We start from the raw sequence: 27636 nt of genomic DNA on the forward strand, positions 1-27636 counted from the left end.
TTGGCAGCATTGAACAGTCTGAACCCCCTCCCCTAGAAAATAAGGAAAAAGCTATCTGCAGCATAAGTCAGTTCCTGGTCTGAGTTTGCTGACAGGTGTACCCTCTCATGGGAGCACTAATCCTCATGCTTCTTCATCATCTGTGTGTTTGTCCCTCACTGATGTACCGCAGAGACACAAAACCTCAAAACAAAGGCAGAGGCATATTTAACTGAAACCCAATGACATGCAGATGTGATCCTGTATGTGAATTTGTATGCAAAGCACCGATCTGATTCCTATCACACAGGACTGAATGTCATATCCATCTTCTTTTTTTTCTTCATGTAAAGGTAGGAGATATGAAAAGCACACTTGCAAGGATACGGATGAAATAATTTCCATTCTGTCGTGCATTGCAAATATGTGGTTAGTTATGCTTATTCAAGATATGTAAATGTTTGCCCAAGAAGGAAAAAAAAAAAAGAGGGGGGGCTATAACAGCAGGGCGCGCTAAGGATGCTCCATTCCCGGCGAGCACGCAGGATCCGCTCCTGGTTTTGCTGCTCCGTTCCCATCGCAGCGTATACCTACCCTGACTCTCAACACTCACAGCATTGCTGTGCAAGCAGATGTTCCTTCTCCGGTGCCAATCCTTACCATTTTCAGCATTTGGAGAGGGTATTCTTTTGCGGGAAAGGCTGCAAAAGTGACAAGAAACAACCGAAACTACCTCCCTCCTCCTCCATCCTCGGCGCATGTGAGAGAGAGGGAGAGTTGTGAGAAGACAGCTTTTTTTTTTTTTTCCTCCCTCCCTCCTCCTGGAGAAATACAGTAGAGTCCGACCCGCGAGCGGCGAGCAAAGGAAAGCAGCTTTATTTACCACACCTGTGATGCGTTGTTCTGAGCAACGAAGACGCACGACCGGGATACAGATGGCCACGGTACGGCGGGAGGATATGTGTTGAGGAAAAAGAAAAAGAAAGAAAAAGGACTTGGGCGTTGTGAAAAAAAAAAGGCGTTATTAAGTGCTACAGAGGACACTCTCTCCGGACCTTTAAAAAAAAAAAAAAGCGTGCCAGCGTGTCTTCTCCGCTCCTTTGCCTTTTAAAACTTAGGTGATAATAAAAAATAAAATAAAAAACACGAAGATGCCCGTACTTCTGGGCCCCTTTGTCCGCTGTAGATCCAGCGCTACGCTCCTTGTGTTCTGCATCGTCTTTGCTGGATTCACCTGCACTGGTGAGTTTCACTATGTCTCATTTGGTGCTTTTGGTTAATTAAGCTGTTAGATATGTGTATCAGGTGGAAAAACAGTAAGAAGCTGTGTGTGTATATATATTGTGTATATATTTTTATATATACATAGAAAAGAAAGCTGCACGTGGAGTTGTTTGCTGGCGTTTTTTCTTGCCGCGCGTGACAGAGCACGTTATTGTCCTATAATTTGCTCGCGCTACTCATCAATTAGTCCGCGCCTTCAAGGTTACACATGAGCGAGCCTTGTTGCCTCAAACGTTTGTCTATCAAGGTTAAAAACTTGACTACTATCCATTACAGCCTTCCTCGTGTTGCTAATGCATTTTAATTTAAAGCACCGCTGTGCAGCTTGGAGCGTGTGTTTTTTCCCCCCCGCTGTCTTGGCTGTAAGGGAAGTTACACCTGCTTCAGAGGAGAAGTGAGAGCAGAGCTGCACTTTAAAGAAGAGAGATGTTTTAACGAGCTCCTTTTCCATACTGTCACATAAACAACCTTCATTGCATTTCCCTATCTAATTATTTTGTTATTAAATCTTTGAGCTATATGTGGCTGCAGAGCGGACCGAGCAAACCGAGCCTCTGCCTGTCTGCGTGTGTGTGTGTGTGTGTGTGCGTGTGTGTGTTCATCCATCTGACCGGTTTTGCTTCTGCTGCCTGCAAAACAGGATTCATTCAACTCCACGTTTCTCTCCGACCACGACTCGTTCCTGCTGCATTTGCAGTATGGGTGACAGCTTTACGGAGTTGGTTAGACGACCTACTCGCACTGATGAGTTACATTTTATGATGTAGCCTCTTGGCCAGACACTCCCGATTGCATGCAAATGTGCTTTGATGTACAAAACAATCACCAGCATTGAGGAGGAGGAGGAGGTAGAGGAGGAGGGAGGTGACTCTGACTGGAGACAAGTTTTTCACAGCTGCTGCAACGCAAAGTCATTTATTTGTAAAGATCCAGAATTCCTTTTTAATTAAATGTATTATTTAAAATATCTCCATAATAGCAGTATTTAACAACAATACTACAACATTTACCCTTCACATTACAGGTTACTATGGTGCACAGTCAAGTCACTCAGAATCAGCAATTTCATCAATGCAGTCAATGACCCCGTTGCCCATAATGCACCATTTCACAGTTCAGCCTTTTGACTATATATTTTTATTTTTTTTTTTTAAACTCATTCTCCCCAATGCTTCATATCACCCATGATGCCACACATCTGGAAGCTGCTGGTGAGTATCCAAAGCAGGAGAATTTCACACATCATTTGCCTTCCGCTTGTTTCCCCCAACTGTTAACCCTCGCTTTGGACAGAAGGCAAACATGTTAAAGTTGGTGTAATTGTGTCTCTTGCTTCAGGACACAGAGATGATGAATTAAGAGGGCTTTTTTTCTTTTGCATTAATTAGTGTATAATTCAGAATATATTAGGATTAAATAAACAGTCATGCTCCAGGGACGTCATATATCAACCTAAGTAAGTAGCAGCGCGGTGGTATTTACAAGTCATTTTATGATGCATGTTGTATTTTGATTGGTTTGCTGGTATACAGCGTATGTGGGTGGCGTGGTGGCTCAGAGGTTAGGTGCTGGTGCCTCACAGCATGAAGTTATTTTGTGCCTCAGCCTTGCATTGATGGTGTTGTTTTCCCCTCGTAATTATGTCGATTTTAAGCGTCTGAATTCCCATAGGTGTGATACTGTTTGTCTGTTTCTTTGTTTGCTGTGTGATCGACGAGAGCTGTGTCCAGGGTGTCTCTCTGCCTTTCACTCACTGCATGCTGGGATAGGCCCCCAGCTCTTCTGTGACCCTGAATAGCAATGAGCCATATAAAATAGATGAATACCGGGATATAGATGAAATCTTTTTTATCCTTCTCTGTTGTCTGTGTCACATTTGTAGCCTCTGTTTCAGTCTGTCACTCTCTATCATATATTAGGTCAGTACAAGCATCCTTATAAGCTCCCATCACAGCTTGCAGGCTACTCTTATAGGACAGAGTGAGTTCCAGAAATGGATTGGAAAGATAATTTGGGAGCCAATTCTTTCTACATCAGGGCTGGGACAGTCTCAGCTGAGATCAGTCGAACTATCCTCTGTAGGGAGGCAAGGCGCTGACTCGGCATTCGCCTGTATCAAAAGCCGACCTGTCTTTTTTGCAGGGAAACATAACTCAGTCAGTAATAAAGGTAGGCCTGTCAATCTAGATTTGAGCTAGCCGAGCAGTTTGCCTTTCACTGTGTTGTGAGTGATCTGACGGGCCGGACAGAGGGGGTAGGTACGCTTTCAGCCTTAGGAACAAAGAACCGTACTGCTTTGCCTGTGCGTGCACACACCACTTGATGTTTTCAGTATGCAAGATGTGTGTGTGTGTGTGTGTGTGTGTGTGAGGGTGTTTCCACAAGGATTAGCATACATACATTTGCAGATTCTCTGCAGATTATTCCAACTCCTGTTGCTTCTGTTGTCTCCTGTTTATTTAAACTTTCCTGTTGCCCATTGTTCGTCCCTTGTTACTTCCCCATGAAAAGACCATAAAACCCCCAGCTATCCATGCAGAGAGAATAAAAATCCTTGATTTTTTTTCTTGTTTTTTCCCTCTCCCCAATGAGAGTGTTGCCAAGCAATTGTTGTCTGGTTTGGCGAGGGAGCATGGGATTTGGTATCAGGCAACTTCCTACTTGTGTGAGCAGTCACCTCAGAGCAATATCCACGGGGTTTAAATCTTACGATGATGCAAGGAGATGGCCATTAAATGACAACAAGCAGAAACATATTGCATAATACAGTAATTTGTGAGGTCCCATTTCTTAGTACAGTACAGTTTTTTTTTGCCCAACATCTTTCATCAGTCTAATGTGAATCATCCCAGAGTTGTCTTTCTCGCAGCCAGTTTTGTCTCTCCTCATTGACTCACTAAAGAACGCGATAAGGAGAGCGAAAGCTGAAATTAACATAATTTATTGGGGGAAATTGCCTTCTGGTCAAAGGAATTTAAAACCACTTTGTTTCTGTCCCATAGCTAATGCATGGCAAATGATCGCCATGTATTTGCAGGGATATCGTCTTTTACAGGGAAGTGATAATTTACTACCAGAAAGAGTTTTTGTTCCCTCTAGTCACGGGAGATGAATTCAAATGACACAGTCACAACGGCAAGACTTGTGCACTGGAGAATGGAAATTTTCTATAAAATTATTTATTTTTCTCAACTGCTGATACTCAACCAGCAAATTAGCATGACATGCAAATACAGAATCATCATGCAAGATGGCAATTACACTTAGAAGAAGTAGGGATAATAATTAGGATTATTTCACTCCTTAGGTCTACAAATGCTTGTAAGGAATTTTCTGCAGCTTACAGAATTTGAATTCAACAGCATCACAATAAAAAAGAGAGTTGGAATTGCGTATTGGCAGAACTGATCAAATGTATTGCATTTTTTAAATTCACTTTCCATCATGTAAACGTGTCAGGAAGAAAACGTATGAGCTGAATGAATCCTATTCCGGTCCAAATGTAATTTCTTCAGTTTTAGTCCCGGTGATTAATGGAGGCACAGATAATAGTTCAGCATAAATGAATAAAAGGTAAACAGTGTATGTCAAGACAGGTCAGCTTTAAACAATGGAGGAGCATGCTCCATTTGGTGACAAATGCCCGGACACCTTATCTTTCAGAAGGCTATATCCCTGCGCTTATCATTTGCAAATGGCAATCTTGAGGAGCAAAGGAAGGACACAGGCATTGGCGAGGACACATGGAGGATGAACCTCGCAGAGGAGGAGGAGTTGGGTGTTATTTTCTGCAGTCTGTGCAGAGGCCCAGCGAAGGCACTACATCTCTGTCAAACTCTGCCCTTTTGTTTCAATTACCCCATTTCTATGATTCAGGTCTATGTGAGAGCGCTTAGGGGTTGAAGTTGGGCTGTTTCCCTCCTGAAATGCAGTGCAACGTAGTCACTATCTGTGATTTTCTATCTAGGTAGAATACAATTGACCTTTCACCTCCAATGTGGGCTAAGATTAGCCTATGTTTCAATGGGAACTTGGACCATAATTCAAAGAAGGCAGTGTCTGACATTGAATCAGCAGTTCAGAGATTGCCCTCAATCTCTACTGTTGTGTTTTTGTCACTGTTAGCTGTCCTGAGCCAGCACTCAGCCTTACATATCCAAGCCAATGAGAAGTCAGGATGAGCTTGTTGAGTCTTTTCCTTGAGGGTCTAATCAAATGTTCTTTGTCCTAGGTCATCTCTCTCTCTCTCTCTCTCTCTCTCTCTCTCTCTCTCTCTCTAATAACTATTTACCGCACCAGCATATAAAGCACCCTTTTTAAAAACAAGGTTAAAAAGTGCTTTACATTAAAAACAAGTTAGGAAACAAGCCATAAGATGCTGCTAAACACACAAGAAACATAAATTTAGAGCCAGTGGTTTGTCCTTTCTGGGCTACTGTAAAGACATGGTTCATCGTTGTAGTCTCTGTGGAAGAGAGCATCTGTAGATAATATAGGCTCATTCTAAGACACGAAAAACAGTTCTTATTTTCAGGTGGTTATTCTTTTTCCATATTCTGTAAACATAGCATCCAATATATTTACATTTAAAAGAGGACACTGAGTTTTCCTGCATGCAAAACAACATGCAGTGCTGACCTTGAACCTTGGATGCCACTGTGTTCTCTTGCTGGGAAAAAAAAATCATCTCAGCAAAGAACATGGGACATGTGAAGGTTAGGGTTGATGTCCCGGAAGTCAGTTGTAAAAGATCATACTAACGCTGCCAAAAGCCACTTTGCTGTTGTTTTTCTCTTGGCCACAGTTTTGCTGACTACTGTGCACCACGAGACGGATACGACGGACAGTTTTGTTGCTTCCTAACCTTAGATGTGGTAAATATGTGAGTAGGTCGTCATTTTTGTGGTAATGTTCTTTTTTTGGGATACGTGATGTGCTGTCTGGCTGCATACTTTGTACAGTGAGAATAGTGGTGTGTTAGGAGACGTTGCCAGATCCATCCTGTTGTCCAAGTGATCAATACGTTTCTCCAAATGGTTAATTGGCCATCAGTCACTGTCAGAGGAAGAGCTTAGAAACCCAGGGGTGTCTTGGTGCAGCTCATAATAAGAGACTGTCCAGTCCTCTGGGTCCTCTTCTGGCCTTTACTTCAGGCCAGGTGGCGGCTGGGGAAAGCAGATCTGAATGCAATATGGAGAGCTATAGATTAATAGTTCCTTAGTAAGGCCACCAGGGAGCGATGTGAAAGCCGCTTCCACTTCATCATACAATGGACTGGATGGAAAGTCTGCAGAGCACACGATGGGAAAGGAACTGAAACGGTGTGAAGGTCATTTGATGTGAACTGGCATTTGGCAGATTTTCGGTTAAATGTCATTGTGTAAGATCCTCTTTTTTTTTTGTTCATTAAACATACATTTCAACACTTTCTTGTAATATTAAGGCGGACTGATCTCATTAGAATTTTCACAAGGCTATTTTTTCAGCAGCCTGTAGTCAGAAAGTTAGAAGATATTGTCTAGTATATAGCTCATTGTTATGCTTAGCCCTGTTTAGCATGGCTTGTAATAGACATAATTAGAAATCACCTAAGGCTACCCAGACAGCCCTGCTGGCGCTTGATTGGCAAGGGTATCTGAGAGAGGTCTAGCTCAGCCTGAGCCAGAATTTGTCATCTCGAAGTGATTTTGTTGACAAGACAGGAGGCACAGTGACCTTTCCTAATTATGTGTATGTGTCCAGGCACTGATGCCTTAGGCAAGCAATTCAACTGAGTCAACAGAGCGGTGACTCTCAGAGCACATTCAAGCCTAGACAGCATGTTGTGGGATGTAAGGTTAGAATATGCTGGCTTTAACAGCAAGCTTGTTAATAATTCAGTATTGACACAACATTACTAATGTCATTTGTGTAACCTTTTGCTTTCTAGATTATGTAAAGAAACAAACCCGAAAGATCAGGCCCGGTCAGGCGCCTTCTTTCTTTTTCCACTTGTCCCTGAAATCATCACCAGAAATCATTCTAACGTTACACTACGCAAGTTGATTCCCACAAAACATAAACCATTTATCATCCACCCTAAATGTGTAGCAGCGAGAGAACAGCCTCTCTGATCTATGTAGGTCCCCGTGTTATTGTTTTTCCCAAACAAACCATTTCCCGACGTGAAATGAGGTCTGAACATTACTGATTCAAAGCTTAAAGCTAAGCAGCAGATTTTCTTGGCAAGGCCATCAGGAACACTAGGCTCATGGAAAACACATTCAAGACCTTACTCCAATAGAATTAATCACGACAACACGGCTACCATTGAGGCGAGACACTCCCTTTCTTTCTTCTTTTATTTTATTTTTTATAGCACACCTTGCAGTTGATTCTTGATTGTTGTTTATATGGATTTAAATGTCCACTGACAATGCATTCATCTTGAATCAAAGTGTGATTTCATACCTGCAGCTTCTCCTCACCAGTGCTTGATTTTCAAACGATGAGCACAGAGCAGCTCTGCTCTGGCATTGTTTTCGTTAATTACCCGCTGATTTACATTTCTGTGTTTGAGGCAGAATTAATGTTGAAGGCTTAGTGATATTAGAGAAACAGGAATGATCCTCGTTTAAAATCTAAAAATGTGGTCGGGCATTTCGGTCAATTGTTCTTTTTGTTTGGTGTATTTACAAAAATGCATCTCACTATTATAAAACATGTACACATACAAGGACATCGGTGATTACAATGTGACGTTAGAGAGCTAATCGTTTAGATGCCACGCTGTCACAAATCAGCAATCTGAAGACTTAGAAGAATAAGAGCTTGTTGTGGGCGGGCCTCAACAATGAACGTCTGGCCAAACAAAAGCCATTTGAAGCAGCTTTTTTTTGTATTTCTTGTTTTTTTTTTAAAAAACCTTCCTCCTTATGGTTTTCAGTGGGCTACGTTTGTTCAAGTATTGGACGATGGTAAGCCCTATTTACTGTGTCATTAAATACCCATGTTGGATTTGTTCAGTTAAACGTTGGCAGGCAACTAGATCCAATATGTACTATTCTCTTGGAGAGAACATCTTGCCATAATCCACTTTAAAAACTGACAGTGGTGAATGTTTAATCAAGCCTACGTGAGTAACTTGTGAACCAACTGCTCTGTGAATTGCTACTATGGCCAGTTTTCTGTGTGTAAAACCTGCATGCTAAATCAAACAGTGCAAAAGTCTTTGTACTGTCTTTTGCTCATGTACAGTAAGCATTACTGTATATTTCTTTCTCCTGGGAGTTAAGAACATATCTAAGACCCCAGGTCCACTTAGAGGCTTTTTTTCTTACTTCAAATTGCATCTCATGGTCTTCAGCAGTGGGTGGAGGTTCCTCAGTTGTCATGGAGATGGCTCGGTTGTTTGAATTTATATCACATTATAGCAATTGGCCTTATTTGGATAGGTGATTCTAACACCGTCTCTATGTCTCTCAAGGGTGGTCTCTGGCGCTGGATATGAATATATAATATTTTTCTTTGTGTAAACTTCAACATCCAAGCTTGTAGCTGTCAACACACGGGCTGATCTTGGGCTGATAGCACATACAAAGCATTGCTCATTAGGAAAGACGTTCATATGTTGAGGCGAAGTTTGTGTCTCATTTACTTTAATTAAACAGTTTTATCCATGTACACAGTATGTTTATATACCTTTCATTAGTGCACAACAGGCAATTGACGGATATAAACTTGACATGAGCACAAATTTTGGTGTAGGTGGATAGAAGATGTGCAGCCCTTGTTAGTGTTCAAATCTCCTGTCAGAAGGACAGTATGATGTCACCATACTGCAGTGCTTCCACTCCGGCCTAACAGATGCTACTTTAGCCTAATTGGACACTGAATAATGTGTATTTGTTAGGATACTGTTTATAGACTTGAAAGTGCTTTTACAGATTATTGATTGTAATTTTGCCGTTGCTTCTTTTGGGAGTTGGCACTGCTCAGCTCATACAGTAAAAACAACAAAGCTCAGTTCAGTTTGGCCATTTTAATTAATTTGCCTAACACGCAATTGGGGTGGGCAGACATCTGCTGACCAATAAACAAGAAAATAAGGACTTATTTGTTCGATGTGGCTGTCATTTAATGAATGTGAGATGGTGTCCAATTTCCAGCAGTGATTGAATGTATGCTGGCCTCTGACCGAGCTCGGTTCATACAATATTGTTAACAGCTTCTCTAATGACTTCATCCATCCTTTATTTCTGAGTGACTGTGGCAAATTTTTACACCCAGTTGAGAACATCTCATCAGTCATAAGCCCGAAGACACTATGAAGGATTATTCATCTCAATTATTCCAGATTTGAAAAACTAGGCTAATTGGAGCTGAAAAGTCAATTGTGATGTACCAGGTACTGTATGATTCAGTGAAAAATTAATTGTTAGATTTAAAGGCTTGTGGATTTGCCGTTAACCATTAAATCCACTGAGGAAATGTACTTGTTGAGCTCAGTAGAAATACATTGAACTCTTCAAATCTGTCAAAGGCTCCTGTGCAAGTTTTCCTGAACAAACGTTTTAGTTACTGGTCACCAGGAGTTTCTTTTTTTTTATTCTCCAGGAAAACACCTCCAGAACGACAGGTTAGGAGTTTTAAGTCTTGATAATGTTCGATACACAAATTCTGGACAGTTGCAATATGGATTCATTATTAGAAGATGATGACAACAAATGCCAAATAATGATCTGAGGCTTTTTCTTGGCTCTGTTTTGTTATTGTGCAAACCTAAGAAACATTTTATAATATGTTCCTAGGGGATGAAATGAGTAGCCCCTGGTGACTAATGACTAAATATAGTATGATACAGAAATGGCTGCACCTCAGAAACTACATGTATATTACAAGCAAAACAATTCCAAACTATTTGAATAAATTGTGCATTGTTCCAACCTAAATCTGAGATTTAACATATTAAACTCATGTCCACAGTCTCAACAGCAAACCTGCATTTCCACTTCTAACTGTGGGGCTTGTTCTTAACATACTGAATATAAGCATTGGTGAGTCATTGGTAAATTCACCTTTGATGTTTCCAGCATCTTTGGTCGTCTGCATATACCTTGAGTGTGTAGACACACTGATTCATCCCAAGAGTGGTCACAAATGTCTCCAAATGTCCGTTTTCACTTGATCAGATGGTGTTGTTTTTAATCATGAATACTGAGCAGCATTGTAAGCCGCCATGGATACGGGTGACTGCCAAATGTTGTAAACGTAATTGTGATGACAATAGTCAATGGAGTTTACTGAGAGCTGGAGCAAACTGCATCTAGCTATTTTCCTCTCTAGATGTTTTGATCGGTGTCAAGGTATGAAATCTGTGCTCCTAATGTTAGTGACATTTCAAGAGTCAGCAGGACGCAGTAGTTTTCCATTTTATCACATGTAACTACAGAGACCCTGTCCTTGCTTACTTAAATGACATTTATAATATAATATAGACAGTTTGGAGTTTGTATTTCATAGTTTAATTTCAAAGGTCTTCTTTTGTTTTGTGCTGTGAGGAAAATATCAGCCTGTATAAATCAGAAACCACAAGTTAGTCATACCAAACTCTTTCTCTTCCATTGTTGAACCTCAGGAAACACCAGATGTTGACTTTTGTGTGGCAACTTATCAGCCTTTTGAATGAATAGAATTATGTCTTATCTTCTGTTGTATTTAATTTTGTCTGGACTAGTCTCATTAAGAGATTTTATCCCATTGGAGTCCCAGCCTGGCTTTCACAGAGATTTTTGGGTGGCATGCTTTTTTTTTTTTTTTTGGTCGACTTTTCGTGGCACCAGGGGGCTCCACTAGGCTAGACTGATGTGGTGTGGTATTGGGAGGGTGGGAGGACCGGATCCCCTTAATCTCTACCAGACATGACAACTTTATAAAGGCACATTAATCCACAATGAACAGGTTCTGTCTGGAGGGTTTGCGGGCGGGGTTTTTTTGAGTTGAAAGCAATGTCCGGCTTACAATGGGCTGCACACTCCCGAGGGTCTGAGGAAGGTGATCTTCTTGTTTCTATATTAGTGTCAAATGAGGAAAGTGGAAAAAGAGAAACTAATAGACAACAGTGCAAGAGAAAATAGGTAAAGGGAAGAGAGAAAGGGATTGTTTTGTTTTTTTTTCCTTTTCACTTGTTCGGATAGATTCGAATAGGATCATCCCCTCCTGTCTCTAACTGCTGCTGGGTCCCACTTAATTTACCTCCAGAGCCTCACCTCCATTTACCTTTTTGTTTTTCTCATATCAACGTATCTGCATACATATAAACAAACCACCTACTCTTACCAATAATTAACACATATGTCTGTACATCAGCCTGAATGTTACATATACTGTACTCTACATCTCATACTTTTCACACTTTCACATACTATGATGTGCTTTTAATGCCCTGAATGTATGGTTAACTCATCTCTGCACTTTACACTTGTCGCAGTATACACACAGCATACATCTTGTTGTGTGTGTGTGTGTGTACTACTGTGTACTGGTGTAGTCACCTCATGCCTGTCACTAAATAAAAAAGACATTACTATTTGTGTTAGACCGTCTGTGGAGGAGTAACCTCTTCTATTGTTGCTGCTGTTCCTTCGCTGAAATCTCAAGTGTTATGAATCATCCCTATTTTCTATCTTTCACAAGTTCCCAGAGCCAGACTTCAGGCCACGTCCCTGATTCACTCCTGTTATGTGTGATGGAGGCGCCACTGTAAGAATTGTGAGATTGGACAGTCCATACTTAGTTATTTTAAATCATATTTCTGGTTGTTAAATTACCCGACTGAAAACTTGGACAGATTGGTTTCAGGCTGAATCATCACAAAGCCAAATGCAATTTGGCTTATTTTCTAATTTCTTGGTCTGCAACATACCATGCATATGGCTTTGCTCTGCCATTTTCACTAAAGTAATGATTCAATAATAACTTTTCTGCCTGAGTCAGATTGTTGTTAAAAATGTCATGCTTATTTTTTTTTTCCTGAAATATATTTTATTTTATGTATTTTCCTATAGAAATGTTGCACTGTGAAATCCTAAGCTTTTACGCACAAGAGTGAAGTAATCACTGTAAGAAGATCATTTGTTACTCGGATAAAAACCCTTTTATCTTTGTACACTGCACTACAGAAGTCTTCAATTACTGTCCAGAATTTAAAGAAAGGATGTGTCCCGCTCATGTTTTAAGGATCAAGATAAAATAGAAACAAACTAGTCCCATGTTTAAAAAAAGGACTTCCTTACTGGGATAACATTTCTATGATCTCACTAAGGCGCTTTTCTTGTCTTGCCTCGGCAGCCTTCAGCCTTCCTTTTATCAAACTTGTCCTACCTCTCAGATTCCATTATATTAATCAACGGCATAACTTTGCTCTCTCTGCTCATTAGAGGAGGCTGAGGAGCTGACAGAAGATCATTCCGAAATACGATTTTTGTCTACTCTTCCATGTCAGCTTTGTCCCTGTCTACAACTCTGACTTCAAACAGTCAGCAAAACACATTTCCATCATTGAGCTAAGTAGCACTCTTTGGTCGACATCCATGTGTGGACTCCCCCCCCCCCAACATAAACTATCTGTGCCCATCCTCTGTAACAGGCTGCCATTTTGTGTTAAGCCAGCACTGATGCATAGAGCCTCCACAGCCTGGTGGAAATTGCCAGTGCCTAAAGCAAACAGCAGGGCCCGAGGTCCCACATGTGTGAGGCAGCCAAGTAAACCCATTAACTGCCTATAGAGTGGTTTGGGGTGTTGTCTCCACACAACGTTATCCACAAATGAAGCACAAGGTGATGTTAAATAACCACACAAGACGCCACGTCACTCTTTCTGTATCTACTGATCGAGGAAATAAAACTTTCATGATTTGTTGAAAGTAGTTTGGGGGTGTGAAAGTTGAAGACTCTGCAGTTGTACTTAATTTATAGTGTAAAGATGTGTTGTATATTATACAGTAATTCTGTTAAACCACAGCATAAGCATTTTACTTGTAAGATATAATTTGACAAGTCTGCAGCATTTCATTTTGGGGCACTGAGGCATGATACTTTTTTTTTTTTTTTTTTTACTCTGAATTCTTCTATCCCCTCTCAACATATGATGCCCAACTGTACAAATTATTTGAATCACCAGAAGGTGTTTGATTTATGCTGAGTCTAAGTTATCAGCTCCAAACAGGCCATGTAGCTTCCCTCTTATCATCCCACCCAGCCGCTTGCAGAATTCCTGCATGTTTTTGAGCTCAGCCCTGAATGTGATGACAATAGTCATGAACAGAGCACAAAGACAAAAACTGCCACTTCCAGCAAAATGAGAACCTCGCCCCCCCTCTGCCTCTCGCCTAATTTTTGTGTCGGATTCTCCTGCACTATGTTTGACAAGAAGGGCTGGCAGCTTTACGCTGTGGCACAACTCGGGCTGTCGTGGGTGCTGCCCACCCCGACCCCTGTCACGCAATTAGCTTTCTGCTTTTCAGATAGCTCAAACAAAGGTGAACTTGGGGAGCTGCGCTTGTGTTCAGTCAGAGTGGTAGGGTGTGTGTGTGACACTCTGATGACTCTAGGGCACTTTCTTGACCAGAGGAGTCGTTGGCTGTCACTAAACATCACTGTCTCTCTCTCCACTAATGGCATCTCCAGATTGTGCTCTGAGGAACAAAGGCTGGTTGTATGAGATACTGAGGGAAAAATGGAGCGACCCCATTTGGGCTGCAGGCTGCGGTTTGTGACAGTGGCTGCAGACCTATAGAAGTGTCATGACAGATATGAACCGAGGAACAATTATAGGGTGATGTGCTTGAAGCAAAGCTGGCGAGTTCTTTCAACAATATGGAGAAAAAAAGTGTTGAATGAATAGCGCAGCAAACACTTGCCTGAACACACACACACACACACACACACACACACACACACACACACACACACACACACACACACACACACACACACACACACACACAGTCTGTTCATATGTACAGTAACTGTTTTTCAATGCGTTAACATTAAGTAACAATAATGAAGTGAAAATCAAATGTTAGTCTGTCCTGCTGCCTCATTTCCGTGTTTCTGGTGTATTCACGAGGTTAAATTCAAAAAGGTGCCCGTGTTAACAAAATCAACCGTATGCAGAATAACGACAAAATGAAATGTTATGAAGAGCAATTTGTAATTTTCCTCTGGCTATGGAAATAAATAAATTCAATTGACTGAGCTGAATATTTTTCCTGATAATCACTTGCTTCTGAACATTTTTTTATTATGTGCACGTTTGCATTATTCTGCAGGTAATCAATCTAAAATGACATTTTTTTTGTATTGCTGCCAACAGTAAAATATGAGTTAAACAGCAGGAGTGTCTTGACTTGATCTTCATTCAATCTTAGTTGCTGTCACAGAGTCACTGGGAGGCAAATGAAATATGTTTAACAGCAGATAGCCTGTATTTCATGCATAGGCACTAAACACTGAAGCATATCATCAATAAGTTTTTTTTCTACAGTTGCTAATTATGAATCCATAAACTAAAAGTAATCAAAACCAGCTTTTTTGTTTGTTTGTTTTAATCTCAGTAGTCTGTAGCAACCGATAATGTAATAAAGTCCAATAATGTAATACCTGCCAATAACATAATAATTTGGGCCATTTTAAATATAATAAAGCCAATAATGTAATAGTTTTTGAGCCAATAACATAATCACATTTTACCAATAATGTATAAGTTATTACGCTGTTGGTATCTTTATCTGATAATGTAATAATACATAAATAGGACTGCATTTCTTGGAAATAAAAGATTATTTTGCAGTTTTTGTGCAGTTTGTTTTGCATCAAAAATAGATTCTGCATAGTTGTCATATTCATTCATCAAGGGTACGTACTATGCAACACTCTCTCCTTAATTATGGTTAATTTAAGAGCCAATTTGAGAATTATTTCTTGTACAAAATCTTTATTTAGAATATTATTTGCTTAGATATGTAACTTTATAATTTCATGTATAGAGGAATATTATTTAATTCATTACTGTGAAGTGTATATGGTAGTTAGATCACTTAGTGGAATGTGCTAGAATTCAGGTAGAGAACAGTGGTCATGTGTTTGCTCAGTGTTAGATGGAAAAGTCTAATCACAAGTTATTACATTCAAAATGGACAAAATTCTTATGTTATCGGCAGGTATTACATTATTGGACGTTATTACAGGTCCCCTGTCTTTTTGCTAGTAGTCCTAATACTAAAAATTGTCACTGGCTGATGGATCCAAAGCTAATTGGGTTAAAGGACACGCTCATTTGCCAAAATCACGTCATTACTGTTCATTCTCATTATTATGAACAGCACATATAGCCCCAAACCAACAGGAGAAAAGTGATTGACGGTAAAGCACCGTTTCAGCTGTCAGTCTCGGCTGGAAGGAGTCGAATGCAACATTCTGTGGTGAAGTATCACTGTTTTTGTCCAAGGTTGACTCGTGAAACAAAAAGGGTTCTCTGTTGTAGTTCCTCTTTGATGAATGCCATTTCTCAGTTCCCCTTTTTGAGTAGTTATATATTTTTTTTCCTATTTATTTATTTAGGTCTTGGGGAATATTGTGTGCAAAGTCAGAATGTTGAATGTGCCATGTTTCTGCAGGAGTACAACGCTTGGCATCCGCGTTGTCACACTAAATCTCTGTCTCCATGACACTCAGAGTCAAAACATGAGCCCGGAAAAGCAAGCCCTCCCAGTGTCGAGGAATAGTTCTCTTTTCTGGGCCGGAGCTGCTAATGATTCTGACAGAATTAAAAATTATTTAATTATTTCATATCAAAAAAAGCACTCCAGATTTGACCTGTTTTTTTTTTCCTTTCTTGCTTCCAAGCGGAGTAATATTATCCCTTCACCCTCCCTATTTCCTAGGTCAGAGCATGTATGCCAGCCCATGTGTCTAAGTTTCCCTCACAGAAGCTGCAGAGTCCCACAGGTTTAGCTGTAATACCCTAGTTAATTCCCCTGCATGTCGGGTTATTGCTATCAAAGCTCCTGTGTCAGTTTATCCTCTATTCTGGCTTATTTTTTTCTTATTTTTTTATGGCTTCATTGCTCTGTGTTACTGTGAATGCCTCACCCACACACAAACAAACAAATGGACATAAAGAGCTAAAGTCTGCTGGTTGTTTTTGATAATTTCTTAATGAGCACACACAACATCCAGTGTGTTTCTCCTTTTTGTTGTCATTTTAGCGCTCATCTTCACTTTGTCTCGCAAGTGTGCATGTATTATTTCATCATGGCTGTGTATGACAAGTGCTTTGAAAAGATCAAGAAAGTTTTATTTGATAATTCGTACGTTGTGTTCATGATGTTTATAGAAGCAGAATTGTTCACACATTCCCCACCCACACATTTTGTTATTCACCATGAACAGTTGGTATCGCAGCGGTAGAAATTTAAGTTTGAGTTGAAATTTTCACCCCAGTCGGCGGAGTCTGACATAGAGTTTATGGGGTTTAAATAGCAACTGCTGCTCAGTTAAGTGTTTCAATCAGTCGTGTGAGACATGAAATTACATTTTAATTGCACTTGTGCACCTTTTAGTAACGTTGGAAGCTAATTGGTTAAAAGTTATGATATGTGTTCAGTTATTCTGTATAGCAACATTAACAGATTAAACCACTTTGATGATACATTGATTTGTAACCTGGGAATGGAGATCCAGCCACTTCCGCTCTGAGCCCCACATGCCTCTTATTGCACTCTGTAACTATACGGCACACATCAGCAAATATGTTTTTTATTCATTTTAAAACTGGATCATATTTTATGGAGAAAGTGTTTTCTGGGTTTCCCTCCCATGTCTCAACTCGTTGATTTACAGAGATCCCTGATGGACAGTAAAGCATTCTACTGCAAAGTATAGCTGTTGATAGCTAAGGCTTGATGATTTTAGATTAGTTCGTTAGCCAGGGTGCCTGGACTGTGAGCTCAGAGGACTAAAGGGCGTGTTAGTATTTACACTGGTACAACATGCATGTTGGGCCTCTGAGAAGAGGAGGTCTTCAGTCCCAGGGCGGGGAAATGCAGAAAGGGAGCAACACGAACATGGCAGAGGCGTAGAGACTGAAGAGGAAGATGGAGGAAGCAAAAAAAGGAGAGTGACTGAGCAAGAGGCCACCAGATCAGAGAAAATCTGAGTCGTTGGTGAGCTTTGTGAAATGAAAGGCTGGAAGACAGATGTTAAGCCGGGCTTCTGGCTGTTGGACTAGTAAGTAATATTAGCTGACTGCCATATCTTGTGCTGTTGCACTTCTTTGATGTTTGGCTGGGAAAGTTGTTGACTCGCTAGTTTTTGATCATAAGTAATGTAATAGGAAAAAATACGCATACAGCTGTCCATATGTTTGACCTTTATATTGCACTTACTCTGCAGTTTTTACGTAATGTTGCCTTCAGTACATGGTGCAGTAATGTCGTGATTTTTTTAGAATAATACAGTAGTTACTATTACTAGACAAACCAGCCCACTATATAAGTGCCACCCGATGATAACAGAAAGGAGCAGGCATCACTGATATGACTTCATTAAATAAACCCTTGACCCCAAGATGCTGGGTTGATCTATTTCCTCTAAGTCCCTTTACTTCACCAGAGAATGAGATCCCGCGCAGAGATTGTGGCCGGACTATCGCCACATCTTTAATTTAGAAATGCAGGAGGACTGCACATGGGGAAGATGGTTATCCTCCCTCACTGTCTGTTTTGTCACCACATAACTGGCTGTGTTGCAGTACTTTTTAAAATAGTTTTCTCGCTGCCCATTCTTTAATGATCACTGGTAGCTGTAAAGATAGTTTCGAAAGGTTTCCATCTTGATACATCCGACACCAGACATTGAAGCTCCAACTCACTAAAAGAACAGTTTTAGGACTGTAACAAGAATTCAGAGTTGTGTTTTTTTTTTTTTTGGTATTTTCCTCAGAGAGCTGCATGTTTACTCTGCAGCAAAGTGGTGAACGCACAGGGGCAGCCAGGAGCAGCTCCCCCGTAGATGCGTCTTGATCAAGGACACTTCTGCAGGGATGTTGGTAGATCAAAGCAGTGGTGGCTCTCTAACCACGAGGCCTCCACTGCCTCCATAATTATGTAGGTGGATTAAGGGGGAGGGAGGTGCTCCTCACTCTGGATGACAGTGAACGTTAACTTGATCAGACTAAAATGCTGTTGGTCACAACAAAAGGGCATTTCATGACATCCTGCTAGAAAGCTCCTTTTTTAATGGAAAAGCACACACTGTACCTATTATCTTATCAAGCCTTGAAAATAGTATTTTTTTCCTGAAGTCACTCATACGCTACATCATAAATTTAATTAGCCAATTTACTTATTGAATACAGTAATTCACCAGACTTTTCTCAATGCTTGTCTGAGAAAACCTTGGCTCTGCAGAAGGCTCTGTCTGTAAGCCAAAGTTGATACAAGGTCTGCCTGTCATGATGGTGCATTGACGATGATGTCTCCAGGGGTTTCATCTGTGCTCTTTACATATGCCTTCCAAACAACTGAAAGGCAGAGAAAACAGTGCAATTTGTCTAAAAGGAAGCGACTCCGATCGATAGGATTTTCATTACAGTTATGTTTTCATACTGCAGTAGAGGCAGGGTGCGGAGCTCTGATGAATGATACATTAACGTTCCCATCCCTCCTCCCTCCTGTGTCGGTCCTCGGCTCCAGAGTCCTGTCACTGCGATGATGCGGGAGCGCTGGGACGAGTGTGTGCGCCGGGACCTGATTCTCCTCAATGCCACGTCCCCAGTCAACAGCTGTCAGTTTTGTCATTGTAGATTTCAGGCGGTGTCGTGGCTTTCCAGGGGGGGAGAAAATACCAGAAGGCATGATCTTTCTGAGAGCTGCTTGAATTATCCCTCGCTCTGTTTCTCACTTCGAGAGGTGGAGTTAAGCAGCTTACCTGTGGCCCTGAAAAATACGTGACTGCAGTGTTCATAGTCCAGTAAAGAATTGAATTGCCCTTCTGACAATAAAAATATTCAGATTTATTATGCACTTTGTAAGATACCGAGTGTACACACATGTTCACAGTGCTGCAGTGTACAGTGATAATTTAGACCAGTGACCCCAAATATGTGTGTCTTGCTACCCCTTAAAGATAAGCAATGTGTACTTGTAACTGTGTCATTGGTATTATGCAGATGGGTTATGAAACAAATTGTTGTTCCTTGTTTTATGTAAATAATTTTTAGAGGCAAGAAGAAATAAAATCATCTTGCTAAAATAATTTTTCTGTCGGATAACTTCATGTTTTTCTGCTTGTGTGCTTTAATGCTCTCACAAGTTTATGGAGAAAACTGTACTGTACACACACACATTCAAGGCATGTAGTGTCCACATACTTTTGGCCATTTAATACTGGTGACAGGCCCTGGCGTGCCCCAGTTTATTCTTGTTGGGTCCCCACACATCACCTGCACTCATTTGCTAACTACTACATCATCACATTCACTTTAGCATGTACGGCCTCTGTCATAGCACGCATAGTTTTGAGAAAATGAGACACTCGCTGGAGAGGACACTGCGGTAACTCACACTAAACCACACAGGAAACACTGATCAGCACTCATGACAGCGGAAAGTGTAGGTGTAAAACCGCGACAGTCCGGTCTCTGAATCCAATAAACCTCTCTGCGATACAGCTGTGGCAGGTCAGCCAGATAATGCAACACAAAGGGCAAAACAAATCAGGCCTATTCACACAGGGTGACTATTGCTCATTATGCCCTTGGCAATCACAGAACAAATGACCGCAGGCCTACAGGTGCGACCGATTCACTTTCTTGGCACATAGTCATTTGCATTATCATCATTTATCATGTGCTGTGTGGCAGCCTAATATATTGTTTAGTGTTTGCTTTGTGTACCATGTATGTGCATCTCAAAACAAGGGGAAATGGGACCCTCACATCTCAGTTCATTGACCACCACACAGGTTTTGATGCTTTCAACGGTAGCAAACAGCAGCAGCTGTGAAACGTTGTCCAGCTTAGAGAGTTTGCCGTTTCCTCCTCCTGCTCACATCTGTGTACATCACTTGTGTCAGGTCTAAATGTAATTTATTATTTTTTCTGCAGCTGTATGTGTTTAATCATCTAGCCGGTGATTAACGATCAAGCTTTGAACTTGTATTTTTCTGACTTGTGCACATAAAAACTGAAGTGGGCTAATTAGATTGTATTTTACACTAAACAGTAGGCAGCAGTGATTGAACAGTGAAATAATTATAAAACTGGTTTTAGATGTCCCTATTGATCTCTGAAAGCGCTAGTCCCCATGTGGGGAAAAAATTGTGTAACCAACGCTTGGAACTGTGGAAAATGTGCAAATTCTGTGATCAGCCAGTCCAATGTAAACACAAAAGAAAGAAGGGGGGGAAAAAAGGTAAAAGAAAATGATTTCAAGAGGAGCTTGGAGTTTGAGCGTACCACTCGCCACCATCTTGCTGTTTGGAACTAAATTTAGGCAAAGTGGGTGACACAACCAGGGTGGAGGTGAGGTAGCAACAACAACCAAGACAAAGTGTGATTACCTGAGAGAAGCTAGAAATAGGCAAACACCCCAGAATATAAATGGGTATCCCAGCAACTGTGCACATTTGTGGTTCTTTGTAACTGTGGATCAGATTTTTTTTTTTTGCCACCTGCAAGAACTCGCTGATGGTGTAATCTGCGTTTGCATTGTTGCTGCAATTTCTCATTTGAGTGTCATGTTGTCTAGAGCGATCAGTCATCTATCAACCTGTCATGATGAAAAAGCGTTTGTGGAGAAGTGAGAATGTGTCCCATACAAAAGTGACATCCACAAAATTGTAATTTTATTGTCAGCATGTTGTGCTAATTTTACTGCTAAGAAAATGTCTAAAGACGAGTTATCATGGCTAGAGTTGCAACAATTAATCAGTCAGATGTCATGAAAATGAATTGACTGCTATTTTGATAATGAATTGTATCATTTAATTTTTTTCTTTACACTAAAAGAGTCTGTAGTTCGAGCTAGGGATCTAATGGTGAAATGAGTTAATCACTGTGTCCCCACTTCCAGCTTCTCAAGTGTGTGTATTAGTAAAATTAATTGATTTTCTTTCTGTATCACAATATCTTTTTGGACTGTTTGTGAGAGAAGTCACTTTGAGCCTACAGAAATCCAATGTTTGTTTGTTTTTTCACCCATTTCCTGATATTTTATGGACCTAATTGATTACTCTACAAAATAATGACCAATTAAACAATTTTATGTTGCATCCTTGAATGTTCTGAGGCAGTGAGGCTGTCTTATTTTTTTGGCTGCAGTAAAACTACACAGTCGCCAGTGGTTAAACATCTGCTGACAGGAGTGGATAGTAGCAAAAATGGGGCTATTTCCTATATATTACTTTTTTTTTTCTCTCTTTTTTTGAATTGTACTGCCAAAAGTGGTTCCTCTGCAGCGATCAGTTACCCCTTACATCTCATATTTTCCCATGTCAATAACTCAAGCAGCTCTCATCTTCAGTGATTGATCAAAAAGGAGAAACTGTACTTAGGAAGCGCTGTGATCCACCATTGTCTTCTGCTGTGACGGGTTGTAGTTCATAAGTGATAGACAGTCTTGTTGCAGCTATCTTTCATTTCTCCCTTCATCTAAAGACAGGTGAAGCAGTAAGCTGATGGAAACACTTTTTTTCATTAATGTCTCACGGTGCAGTTTCTCTGTCTCGGCTCATTGCTGGTAGGACATGAAGTCAGCTCCTACAAGATCTGAGTCGTTTAGTTTATAAGCTCACACAGTTTTTTTGTCCTTTTCCTGACATCATTTGTCAAATAGTTTGATAATTCCCGAAACTTTCTTACCACTTACCTCATAAAGCACGGCAAGCAAAGGTGTTGTTTTCCTCTCCCAACCTCTACAGACACACACAGTTGCAGTGTTCCTGATAAATTCTGAAAGCAACAATTTCCTGCTGTGCACAAGATTACGCTTAAGTACAGTATGCTAACATTTAATCTGGGATGATTTATGATTCGTGTTTATTATTTCCATTGAAGTCCAGTTTTCTTATCATGGTTCTAGAGTAAATATTTGGCTCTTGTTTTTTTTCTGATAAGCCAAACTTCTGCATTTCCTTTTTATTGCCCTCATCAGTTATTTATTTACCTTTATTGTGGTGACTCATGTTGTCCTTAGTGGAGGTAAATGGCAATAAGAGGCATAACCACATCTACAAGGATCCGGAGCATAACTCATTCTCAGAGGGGTTACAGGGTTTATTTTGCTTTTCCACCACGATCTTATCACTGCCTCTGTGACTGTTTTCTCTTTTGACCTTATTTGAATTCTAAGATAAGCATCCCTCCAGCGAAATTGGACCAAATTAGTCTTTTATCTGGTGTGTTTTAAGAGAATGCTTTGTCACCCTGTCTGCTGAATGCAGGCTAGTACAACGTAGATGTGCTCAGCTGCTGGCTTGTGTGATTTGCCCAAATTCGTTTTAGTGGCTGTCAATGCTTATTCAGGTCACACGAGTAGACTGACCTCAGTCTGAATGCCCTTTAGTGCGTTATCAGATCCAACAGAGAACCGACAGAAAACCTGTTTTGGTTGACGGGGGATTCCAACGCATTACAATGTGAAAACAAACGGGAAGATTTGTCGAAGTGTGCAAAGCTTTGTACAAACCAGCATTACATTATCTCCTTTATCCAAATCTGTAAGGAATTATTTCTTTTCCTTGGCTGCATAAAATATTCAGGAGCTTGAAATGTATTGAATTTATGAGCTGATGCTCAGTAGGAATGACTTAAAGTATTTAAATTCTCAGATACACAAATAGGGAATTTCATATCTATTATGCACATAATCAGAATATGTTTTGACATCGCCGTCTCTAATTATCAGAGTTGTGATCAGATTTCAGAGTAGATTATTTCACATTTTTCCCTTAATGGTCCACCACCACACTGGTGACACTAAAGGCCGTAGTATCTTAGTTGATACCATGTTTTTTTTTAAAGAAGAATTTGAAAATGTAACATAAAGCGGACATTTAAAACCAATGAACAGTTATTCTAAATAAAGACTCAACAGTGCTTGGGTAAACAATTTAAATCAATGGAATGATCGAATTGTTTCTTTATTTTTTAGAGTGGTCAATTGAAAAGATAGTGGCAGATTAACACTGTTTCCACCCGTTGAGAGTCACTATCTCCAGTTTCAACAAGTATAAGATGTCACATAACGGTGATAATTCAAGATTAATGGATTTTTATGGACATTTTGAAGTTTGAATCGAATCTGATACCCTTCTACCATCAACAGGCCGGGCAGACAGGACACTGATGGGAGATGAGCACAAGGCGAGCCACCACCTTGTGTCGAGTACTTTCCGAGTTATCTGGTGCTGAGGCATGGAATGAGCAGATAAAACAATTCTAAAGGGGAAATGATTCTGTCCGTAATCAGATTTATTTACGCAGCCCACTGAGGAAGATTGATGTCTTATCTGTGGCTGAGGATTTCAATTCTCCATGCTACGATGCAGATAAACAATCAGTGTGCTGTCTCCAGAGCTTTTTTTTTAATTGTGTCTGTGTATGCACACGTGTGTGCGCGCGTGCCTATTAGCATGTTTTGTCGATCAGCATGTTTTTTGACAACCGAGACAGTGATGTTTCAGAATAAAGTCACCGTCTCCCTTCCTGACTTTCTTCCACGACTATTTTTCATGGCTGTTAAATGCCAGACATATGCTCTTACATCTCTGTGACTAGCAATCGAAAAGTGGAGCTCAAGCTGAGATCAAACCGCTGCTGTTGCTCCTGTCTAGCTGGGAGACATGTTTCTTCCTTTCTCGTGAGTGAGATAGGAGAGAGCCACCATTTTGACTGAGAACGATGTCGTACGTCGAAATCCATGTTGTACTTTTCTCGCAGGTTGCAGCGTACTTTTTTACCCACCATCTCGAGCCTGTGTGCTTCGTCGGTTGGAACAAAAATGTTTCTCCTGTACAGTGACTAAGTGATCTGCTAATATGGTTTGTCAGTGAACAACAGTGGAATACAGTATATCTGTTCACTAAGGGGCGAAGAACTCATTACTAGTATGTAGGCCTATTATTCATGTGGCACATTATGTTAATGACTTAGTGTGCCAGGGATATAGACTATTTTAGTGTTTTTACTACCATCTAGTTATGTGGTATATTGATACTGAAGTTCAGGGTAGTTTCCATGGTACCCACTATTTCTGATGGCAGTGGCTGCAGTCTGTTGCATTGGGATTTACTATGTTGTATTGGGAATTAGGAGGGGAAAGCTCTTCACGTCTTAAAATAGGCCAGTCAAGGAAGGGAAGAGGTGCGAAAGCAGAAACTTGGCATTATCTCTTGCAGAGTGTAGCTAACAAATTGCACACATGCATCTTTTTTTTTCCTTCTTATAGTCAAAGCAAAAAAAAAAATGTTGATAGGCAGCTCTCACCTTTTTCCTTTTAATAAAAGATTTTGTGACTTGTTATCGAGTCAAATTGTTATTCCGGTGGAATAAACTACAAGCGTGGTAAGCGAGATCTGAGAGAGATTGCTTTTCCCCCCCTCGCCACTTAGACAGCTTGTCTTATTATCTCCTGAAATGGCAAGGTTACAGTACCTACAGGTGCAGAGGAAGGTGAGTGTGTTAGCTTTTTTATCTTTAAACCAGTCAAGCTTAACAGAAAAGCACAGCCACTGAAGTCACATCAGACTAGGGAAGGAATAAACATTCTCTTATGTACAAGTTTTGCAATTCAGCTGAGCTACTTAGATGAGGAAATGGGAGGATGTTGAAATATATTAGGTGTGTTTAATGGACCTGGAGAAATACTGGGGAAAAACAACCTTGGTTACCTCTGGCATTAATATAAAATTTATGAGAAGGATTTAGGCCGATCTCCTGCAGAGCCTTGAGAAGACGTTGCTTTGTCAGTCAGCACACGTTTAGCATTAATCTCTCACTTCTCCTTTTTTCTGCTGCCACCTTGAATCTCCCAGCATTCACTCACTTTCCTGCTGTTGTACAACAGTTGGATTGTCTCCATTTTCTTTTCTGTTGAAATTTAAAAGTATTAGGCCAGATTTCAAAGAAAGTCGGATATGTCGATCTTCTTATCTTTTAAAAAATGATAGAGTATGATATCTATCTGGACTACTTAGGAGCAGTTCGTGATAGTATTTCCCTTCCCCGTTTAGTACACTGTATGTGAATGGGAAATCATGTATTTCCAAAATCACCCATTTCATATGTTCATTTACATCCCTAATAAGTGCTGATATTATACGAACGCTTGTGTTACTTTTACTTTTTTTTCCTCTGCCTCTTATTATTAATGACACGTCAGAAATTGGACCTATTGATTGCACCTCATTTGCATTCATATGAAGGCAGTAATAAATTGAGCCATTTTCCTTAGTACAATAGTTAGGCTATCTGCCAGTTAATAGGAGGGACCTTTCTTACAGGTGAAGAAACTGTCGCCTGTCTTGCTGTGATTCATGGATTTTGTGAATGGACTCTAATGAGCAGCATATTTCAATCAGCTTAAGGATCAGTAGCAGGGCCCTCTGCTCCTCCTACTGCCTTTGGTGGTAATGGAAATAATCAAGCAAATGGTGTGGTACATTTCTTTTTCTTAAAGTTCATGAAACCACTTTTTTTTAACTATCAAAGAGTTTTCTTTTCTTTTTTTTTTCCATTGTGACTACCTTTAGAGATTTGTTTAAATTGGAGCTGGTGCTGCCGGTTTTCATAATTCACCACCAGAAATATAAATAAAATAATACATTGAGCTTTAAGCTACAAGCAACATCAGAGCTTCACGGTCCAGACATTCATTTGTAACATGATTAGATATTCTTGTCTTGACAAGAGCGAATCAGCAACATACGTCATCAATGAAGCACTATTCCACCAGAGAATCTGACAGTTAAATCAGTAGAATAGCACCGCGTGCACCATAGAGATGTATTGATTTATTGATTTTTCTCCTCTGGTTATTCAAGTACTTGAAAGGACAAATCTGAGAGGCAGGGGTGACAATATTTAATAGAAAACCATGTAGCCACTAATGATTGCAGTGCTTTTTCTTAAAAAAAAAAAAGCTTTCTGAATCTGGTTTATATACAGTAGACAACACGTTTACTCCATAGAAGTCATAAACAGCTCATGTGACTCACTTTATCACCACTAGTTCATATTATCTAGAGCACAAAATGGCTGCTGTCTGAGGCTTTGTTTGCACGCTGCCTGTGCTGTATGTAATTGCGCTCAATAGGTAGTAAATCCACCCTCGTAAATCAGAGACTGCGGTTATGAATATGATCCAGCTTGGCCTCTGTGCACAAACATTTACCCAGGTCCTTTGGACCATGATGCTCACGTCCCACAGAGACAAACCAGGGATCAGGACCCACTGTGGGATTTCTCTGAGCTGCTGGAACTGGTTCAAGGGTTTGCGCTTAAAGCTATAATTAGGACCAGGTATGCTCTGTGCATTATGCTTTACTCTACATGCACTCTCAAATGACCAATTACACCCACTAATCCCAGGGTCTATCTAAAATGTGTTTTTATTTTAAGACAGACTGATATTAATAGGAGGACAGTCATTTTGAGTAAAATAACGTAAAAAAGGATTAACCCTCTGAAGTGAAGACTTATTCAGTCTCAGGGTTTTAAAGCTGTTACCTCTCAGCTATCTTAATAGCACGTGAACTTAGGATATGTTTACTCTTATTTAACTATATCATTATGCATGTATTGCTAACACCATCTCGTAATGTTTACCATCTTCTATAATACTTTGATTTAATTGGACAAATTGCGCTCAGTCAGTCGGAGAAAGCAAATAGCATAAAACAGAAGTAAAGTTAATTGGTCCAGCATAAAGCCATGTCTTTTAATTAACCTTTTAAATGAAGGCAATCACATCTGAGTTGAAGGAGATTCGTGTCAAGATGAGAACAAAAATGAAAAAGAAAACTGATTTGGGCTTACAAGCTTCTGGATATTAAAAGCATTCAGGCACTTATGTGTAATGCTGCTATTCATTCTGAGCATCGAGCGAGCATCCAAGAGATGCAGCCATGATTAATTTACAACCGTTAGGGATGGAAAGAACCAACAAACACCCAGCCTTTCTATTGCACTGAGGAATGGTTTCCTCATGCGTCCTAATGCACATAGGTCAACTACATAAAAGAAAATATCATAAATCAAAATTGCCACCATATATCTTATATTAAGGCCCTCGGGTAAATGCCGTGCATCATAATCTTCGCAGAGCTGCACTT

The 27636-nt window shown here is 40.3% G+C and overlaps 1 protein-coding gene across 4 annotated transcripts in view; it reads left to right on the forward strand.

Moving 5' to 3' along the window:
- The first annotated feature begins 506 nt into the window (after positions 1 to 506).
- unc5a (unc-5 netrin receptor A) overlaps positions 507 to 27636 on the forward strand; it is a 125688-nt gene continuing 98558 nt past the window's right edge. For all 4 annotated transcript variants that reach the window (XM_027284752.1, XM_027284756.1, XM_027284758.1 and 1 more), the window contains exon 1: positions 507 to 1221. In XM_027284752.1, the coding sequence (XP_027140553.1) occupies positions 1131 to 1221 (91 nt within the window). In that variant the 5' untranslated portion in view covers positions 507 to 1130. The remainder of the gene's footprint in view (positions 1222 to 27636) is intronic.

The sequence above is a fragment of the Larimichthys crocea genome, chromosome I (assembly GCF_000972845.2).
Source record: "Larimichthys crocea isolate SSNF chromosome I, L_crocea_2.0, whole genome shotgun sequence".
Taxonomy (NCBI): domain Eukaryota; kingdom Metazoa; phylum Chordata; class Actinopteri; family Sciaenidae; genus Larimichthys; species Larimichthys crocea.